The 7,588-nt window shown below is 37.6% G+C and overlaps 1 protein-coding gene across 1 annotated transcript in view; it reads left to right on the forward strand.

Moving 5' to 3' along the window:
* The window catches only part of LOC110033979 (putative wall-associated receptor kinase-like 16), a 7,514-nt gene extending 5,553 nt beyond the window's left edge, over positions 1-1,961 (forward strand). Inside the window, exon 2 of the mRNA XM_020738173.1 lies at positions 868-1,961. Coding sequence (XP_020593832.1) covers positions 868-1,899 — 1,032 coding nt within the window. The 3' untranslated portion in view covers positions 1,900-1,961. The remainder of the gene's footprint in view (positions 1-867) is intronic.
* Positions 1,962-7,588: the final 5,627 nt, after the last annotated feature.

A 7,588-nucleotide genomic window follows, 5' to 3' on the forward strand; every position in this document is an offset into this window, starting at 1 on the left:
ACTTACAAGAAAAAAAAACTCATTTTCTCTCCTGCCACAAGCCACCAAAAAGAAGCCTAGAGAGAACAATATTGTTCTTCTTCTCTCTTCTTTCTTCACCGCAAGGAACTACTTTTTGTACTTTCCTTCCTTATATCCTGAGGAAGCCGGAAACCCGAAGAACTATTCCTCTATCCCGAGGAAACCTAAAAAAGAACATTGCGACTTCTTGTATCTTCCAGATATGAAAGAGAGACTCTCCTTTTATCACGAAGAGAAGGGAGCGAAGGGATGCTTCTCTTCGCGAAATAGAGGAGGCGGGAAAGAGAAGGCGGGAGCGGTTTCTGGCGAAGGGATGCTTCTCTTCGCAAAAAAAAAAAGAGGGAGTGGTTATTTGTGAAGAGGTGTGACACTTCGCGATCGGAAGCGTCGTTTCGCGAAACAAAAGGAGAGGCGGGAGCAGAAGTTTGTGTGAAACAAAAGGAGAGGTGGGAGCAGAAGTTCGTGGGTTGGGTGGACCGGACTCCACGCCAACGCTAACAATGAGAGCTTTGGTTGACATAAATGTCAAAGAAGTAAAATTTAGATGTTAGACATGTAAATACTTAGGACACCATATATTTACATACATATACCTCAAAATTTTAATATAACATAAAAAATAACACTAATATTATTTATAATTGCATGCTTATCCATGGATTATTATCTCAAGCCCAGATCTGGGGTTCAAATAACACTTATTGTATTAATTTAAATTTATTACGTAATATGTAAAATAAATGAGTCAATGGTACTGAGTTACAGCGTTGACTCCTGCGCTTGAGCCGAATTTCCCTATAAAGAACTGTAGGTGCTCTTCACCGCTCTCCTCCTCCCAATTAATAGATGCAGGCCATGGATGAAAACTTCTTCGAGCAAAACGCGGGCCAAATCTTCCGGCAGCGACTGACGGAACTCAATCTATCTCCTCGAACCTTCCAAATATTAACCGCCGAGGAGCTGGATCTAGCCACCGACGGCTACAGCGAAAGCCGCATCATCGGCCCAGGAAGCAACACCGACAGCATCGTCTACAGAGGCCTTCTCCCCGCCGCCGATGACAACAACACTAATCATCGCATCGTTGCTGTCAAGAAATGGATCTCCTTTGGGGAGCACCATATCGACCAATTCATAAACGAGCTGCTCATTCTCTCCAATCTGCCGGCCGACGAGCACATCGTCCGCATCCTCGGCGCCGGCTGCGATGAAACGCCGTTCCCTGTGGTGGTCTACGAGTACATGCCCAATGGAACACTCCACCACCACATCCACGACCTCCATGGCTCCCTGTCTTGGGAAGCTCGGTTGAGAATCGCGGCGGTGACGGCGAATGCATTGGCCTGCCTCCACTCTGCCATCCCCAATCCGCAATTCCATCGCGGGGTGAAAGCAAAGGATATACTGTTGGACGAGGGGATGGAGGCCAAGGTGTCGGATTTTGGGGCCAGATTGATGATGGTGGGCTGCTTCACGTTTCTGAGGATTAAGAAGGACAGGGAAGGGTATTTGGAGCCGGAGTCTAAGAGATTTGCTGGGTGGACGGTGGAGAAAGGAGATGTGTATAGCTTTGGGGTGGTGATGGCTGAGCTGTTGACGGGGGAATTGCCAGTGTCGTCGGAGGGGGTGGAGTTGGGGAAGCGGTTTGGGGAATGGGTTGCGGAGGGGAGGTTGGTGGACATGTTGGAGGAGAGGGTGAAGGAGGAAGCTGTTGGGAAGGGGGGATTGGGGGAGGCGGTGGCGGAGGTGGCGACAAGGTGTTTGATGGTGGAGGCGGAGGACAGGCCGACGATGAGGGAGGTGGCGGAGGAGCTGCAACGTTTGATGAGGAGGTACTATCAGGGGAGGAACGCCGGAGAAGGTGGCGGCGCCGCCTAGATAGCGAGCGGCAGTCGAACAATTGTATCAAACCAATTCAGTCCCAAATCGCAATCCTGATTTTCCGCCATAGAATAAAAATAATTATTACTCCAAATAAATTTGAGATTTTATATATCGATGAATTTCATGGATCTAAAAATGATGATTTTGATGAAAAATAAAGATTTTCTTTTGCATTTCTTATGATCACATAGAAAAAAAAAATTAGTAAAAAGAAGGTTTTTAGTATAAGCTCGATATCTATTAAGAAAATTGGAGATGCTTCCTTAGAAATAGAGAAGGATTATAACTAGCCATCTCATCTTTATTAATCTTATTGGGTCTTCTATTATTCATATCTCTACTGTACTTACATTAATTTTACTTTTAATAAAAGTTTTTAACATTTCATAGAAAAATATCTTATCAATATATATTTTTTATGTGCATATTTTAATATGGTTGTGGTGATGAATATTTATAAAAAGATATGCATCATCAATAAATTTTTATCATCTAACATGAATCTCTATGTATTTTCTTAGCAATAATATTAAATATTTAAATTCATGATCATCCAAAGCCTGAATTTCAATAAGTTTATAGTCGAACTGACTATCTTGATAAGACGAACCTCAAAATACCAAAATTTGTTCAATCTGAGTCCAATCAAACCATTATAGCATATTTAGAGGTAATAATATTAAATATTTAAATTCATGATCATCCAAAACCTGAATTTCAATAAGGCTTCAAATCGATAATTGAATGTTCATATGAACTCTAAATTTGACATACTTATTGTTAAATCCAGTTTCTCGACTAAAAGAATCCAATAAGCCTAAGATAACTAGGATCTCAAGATAATTCAAACACTCAAATCATAAAAAAACCACAATAATCAAGGGCGATTTGTACAAGCAATTAGATCAGCTAGTTGAGGAAGGTATTCATCAAAAGATCAAAATGAACCTACCCTGAAAGCTATGAAAAGACTCACCCTCTTCACTTAAGAGGGAGAGGACAAGAGAAGGAATCTCATAGCATGTTCTGAATTTAAAAAAACGATGATAACTTCCGGCTTCTGTGATTGTCAACTCAACAACTGTCGACCATCGTTTGTCGGTTTTCGTTGACCACCAACGACATCCCGTACTTGCCGCTGTTGGCAACCCCTGTTTGCTAACATCGTATCATAAATACAATTGGAATGTATAACACAGTGTTAGAGACCCCACAATAATTTTTGGCCTTCGTAATGGCCAACTGTCATAAATCGTCACTCGTTGGTCACCCCTCGTTGGCGGACGTCTATGAACACTGCATGTAACATCGTATCTCAAATATGTTCATATAGTATAACGCCATCATCGACCACTGTCGAGAGCCCCATATCTCCGTTGTCAGCGACTCCTGTTTGTTAACGTTGTAATGCAAATACAATCGTAATGAATAATATCGTACTGAAGACCAAGTGATAGCTTTCATTCTCCATAGCAGCTAACCACAACCAGTTGTCACCACCTGTCGTCGTCCTCTATATGCCACCAACAACCATTACTAACAACTTTCAAAGCCAAAACATGTCGATTGTTCCTAACGCCTATATCTTTATTTACCCTGTATACTAATAATTGCAGTGTCCAATATAAAACGATAACCTTGCTATGAGGGAAGTGGTCTACTCACCAACTACTGATATATGCTGACAACTACTACAACTTCCAAATATGACCTTTTTGCCCAATTAACGCTATTGCAGCCCCCAATTACGATTTATATGACCAATTATTATTGCAACTTTCAACTATGACCTTTATGACCACCTGATGTTATTACAGTGCTCAACTACAACCCGTGTTATATTACTACTACAACTTCTAACTACAATCATTATGGTCAACTGATGTTATTGCTGCCTCTAGCTTCGGTGTATATAACCAAATATTACTACAACTTTAAACTATAAATTTTGTGGCCAATTGACGTTATTGTAATTCCCAACTACGACATATATAATCAACTACTACTACAACTTTCAAGTACAACTTTTGTGACCAATCAATGCTATTACAGCCCCAACTATAGCCTATGTGGCCAAATACTACTACAACTTCCAAATACGACATTTATGACTAACTGACGCTATCACAACCCCCAACTACGGTCTATGTGGCCAATTGCTACTACACTCGTCATTTACGACTTTTGTGGTCAACCGGCGCTATTGCAGTCACCAATTACAACATTTGTGACCAACTAACGATACTATAATTTTCAATTATAATCTTTATGGCCAACAATTGTCCATGCAGCAACCAACTACAATACAATTATTACAGCTTCCAATTGCAATCTCTATGGTCAAGTGTCGCTACTGTAGCCACTGACTATAACCTTCATGACCAATTATATTTGTCGTCGTAACCCAATTATGATTATTATAGCTGAATAATTATTGTAAATTTGTAATATTAGTATTACAATTCCATATTCTCTAATTCATGAGAAGAGTAAACTCATCTACTTATAAACACAAAATTGATTACTTTAACTCAGCAAGACCTAATGAATTTTTCCCTTAATTAGTTTTTTCCAGATAAAAGGTCACGATATCTTCTCTTATTAGGGTTTTATTATATATGTGTATAATGGATTTTTATGCAATGTTGAGACAATAAATTATCACTTTACTGTTGTACATTTTAAGGCCTACAACAAAAATAAACATTTGTTGTACATTTTAAGGCCTACAACAAAAATAAACATCAAACTTCAGTTATCATACATGTAAATTTAAAGGAATTATGTTGCATATATATAGATCCCTAAGAAAAAGGGCATTAAATAAGTAATACATAACTTTCTTTATTTTTATATATAGCGCTTAAATTTTCATATTTACTTGTAGGACTCAAATCTTTAACACTAAATTTGAAAATATCATCATTATGTAATTTTAAAAAGTGAAATATATGTTTAAAATTATTGATAGAAATTAAACTCTAAATAATTACTTTGACATGACTTTGCCGCCGCCCTTGTGTGATATTTTTACATGGTGCAATACTTATGATGGAAAAACAACAAATGAAAATTTAGACAATTTAATATATATTAAGGACTCAGTCTTACGTTTCTAATGAAAATTTTATTTTTATATTTGTGATATACGCTAATAATTTGTGTGTGTCCATTTCATTCCTATTTATTCACACATAAAAATATTAATTTTACATATATGTCACTTTATTTATATACGAAAAAAGTATATTTCGTTTTTTTAGAAGTTAAAACATTAGTATTTTTGTTTGATATGAAATATTTGGGTAGAATAAGAGTAAAAATCAATGTTTAGGTTTTATATATGTAAATACTAAGAAGTAGGTGGTATGTATGTAAATGCCGTATAATATTTTTATTAGGATACTCTAATTATGATATTAGATTAGTTATCTTAGACTCTTTGAATGGGTTTACATTTGGCATTTTGTACACTATAGGAAATGAGCATTATCTAAACCCAGCACTGCATGTTTTGCTTTCTAATATTATTCCAGGTTCATAAATCCTATGAGTAGCTGATGGTGTTGATGAGCGATGTGGAGGCTAATGAGCATAAGCTTGTGGAGCAGTGGGCGGCGAAGCATGCGAAGCTTAGGAGGTTGATGGAGCAGATGGGGTGTTCTCTGGTGAAGAGAGGAGCGGTGCTTGATTCAAATATTTGTTTTCCTTATTATGTTCCTTGTTCATGTGTTAGGTATAGCTCTGATACCACTTGTTGAGAAATTAGGGCGAAGAAAAATAGGAATCGACACAAATCCAGAAGAACACACAGGGATTTACGAGGTTCGGCAAAGATGCCTACGTCCTCGGGAGCAGAGCGACGACTTCCTTTTCAATATTCAGAAAAGAGTATAGAATATAAAATTTAGAATCTCAGAGCTGCAATACTAGATGTCATGGAAGATGAAGATTGGGAAGAATTACAACAACGAGCGGCAACAACCATATATTTATGTTTGACATATGAGTTTATGTATCACGTGATGAATCTAAAATCTCTAGGGGATGTATGGAAGAAATTGAAAAACTCAGTTTATGGCTAAATCTCTGAAAAATAAATTGTATTTGAAGCAAAAGCTGTATGGGATAAAGGTGAAAGAATGTTTTGATCTGACGCAGCATGTTAATAGATTCAATTAAATAATCACATATTTATCACGGCTTGATGTGAATATTGAGGATGAAGACCGAACAATGATTCTATTGTGTTGATTGTCTTCTTCCTATGAACACCTAGTGACCACTCTTACATATGTGAAAGAAACTATCAAAGTTGATTAGATTACTGCAATATTGTTGGCTTACAACTAGCGGAAACAGAATGCAGGAAAAAACTCTAATGGCGACAACTTTTATGTTAAGGTTAAGCAGAATCGTGGAAGGAAGAAAGAGAAGGAGGGTTATGGAAGGCGAAATTCCAGATCCAAGTCCAAAGACAAAAAGAAAATTCATTGCTACAAGTGCAAGGAGTCAGGTCATAGGAAAAGAGATTGTCCAAAGCTCAAGAAACAGACTAGGGAGAAAGGTGATGGATCATCAAAGTCCGTAAATGTGGTGTAGAGTATAAGGTGATGGATCATCAAAGTCTGTAAATGTGGTGTAGAGTGGGTGTAGAGTAACAATTTATATTACAGTGATGGCGATATATTTTCAGTTTCATCAACTCAATTCAATGATTTTTGGATTCTTGTTTCATGTGGATTCTTGATTCAGGATGCTCTTATCACATAACACCTAACAGAGAGTAGTTTACTTCATATAGGTCAATAAATTTTGTCACAGTTTATCTAAGTGATGATAGATGCTGCAATATTGCTGGTTTTGGAGAAGTCGGAATTAAGATGTATGATGACGCAGTTAAAACATTAGGTGATGTCAGGAATATTCCAGATCTGAAGAAGAATTTGATTTCCATGGGCACTTTATATAGAAATGATTTTATTTATAAGGCTGATGGGGATAGAGAAACCATCGGAATTGTTAAGGGTGTGTTGACCTCACTTTTGGTTGAGATCTAGAAACTTCTTTAGTAGCCTAGGTCTAGCCATAGGACTTTCCTATTGACTAGTCTTAGAAAACTAGAAAGGGTATCCTCACCGTTAGAAATTCAAAACTCTTCTCTTTACTCAACTTGAAGTTCCACATATTGGTCCTAACCTCTAGCACTTAGTAGGTAAGATCATTATGAGGGAACTCAAGGAGAGTTCCTATAGGGCTACTTTGCCTTAGGATTGACCCTGGTGTTGGTTTGGAGCTAAGGTATACAATACCCTCACCATATACCCTGGATAAGACCAATACATAAGAACCCAAAATGGAGATTTCATTGATCCATGGTTCATTTATAATGGATATCTATCCAATTCTACTTGAAATGCTCATCTTGGGTTTTTTGCCCCATACACCCCCAAATTACCTAACTGCCCTTGGGACACTCTTTTGACCCAAAATCCCAACAAAATTCTAATTCTCAAAAAATTCCAATAAATCCCAAATATTCCCAATTTTATTTCTTTCAACTACCACATGACCCAATTTGGCCAATTTGACCACCTTAACCAAAATCCCCAAATTGCACTTTAAAGACCCAAAATTCCCCAAATCCATCCCAAATGTCTATCAATTTGATCTTAATTGACCT

The sequence above is a fragment of the Phalaenopsis equestris genome, unplaced genomic scaffold (genome assembly GCF_001263595.1).
Source record: "Phalaenopsis equestris unplaced genomic scaffold, ASM126359v1 Scaffold001314, whole genome shotgun sequence".
NCBI lineage: Eukaryota > Viridiplantae > Streptophyta > Magnoliopsida > Asparagales > Orchidaceae > Phalaenopsis > Phalaenopsis equestris.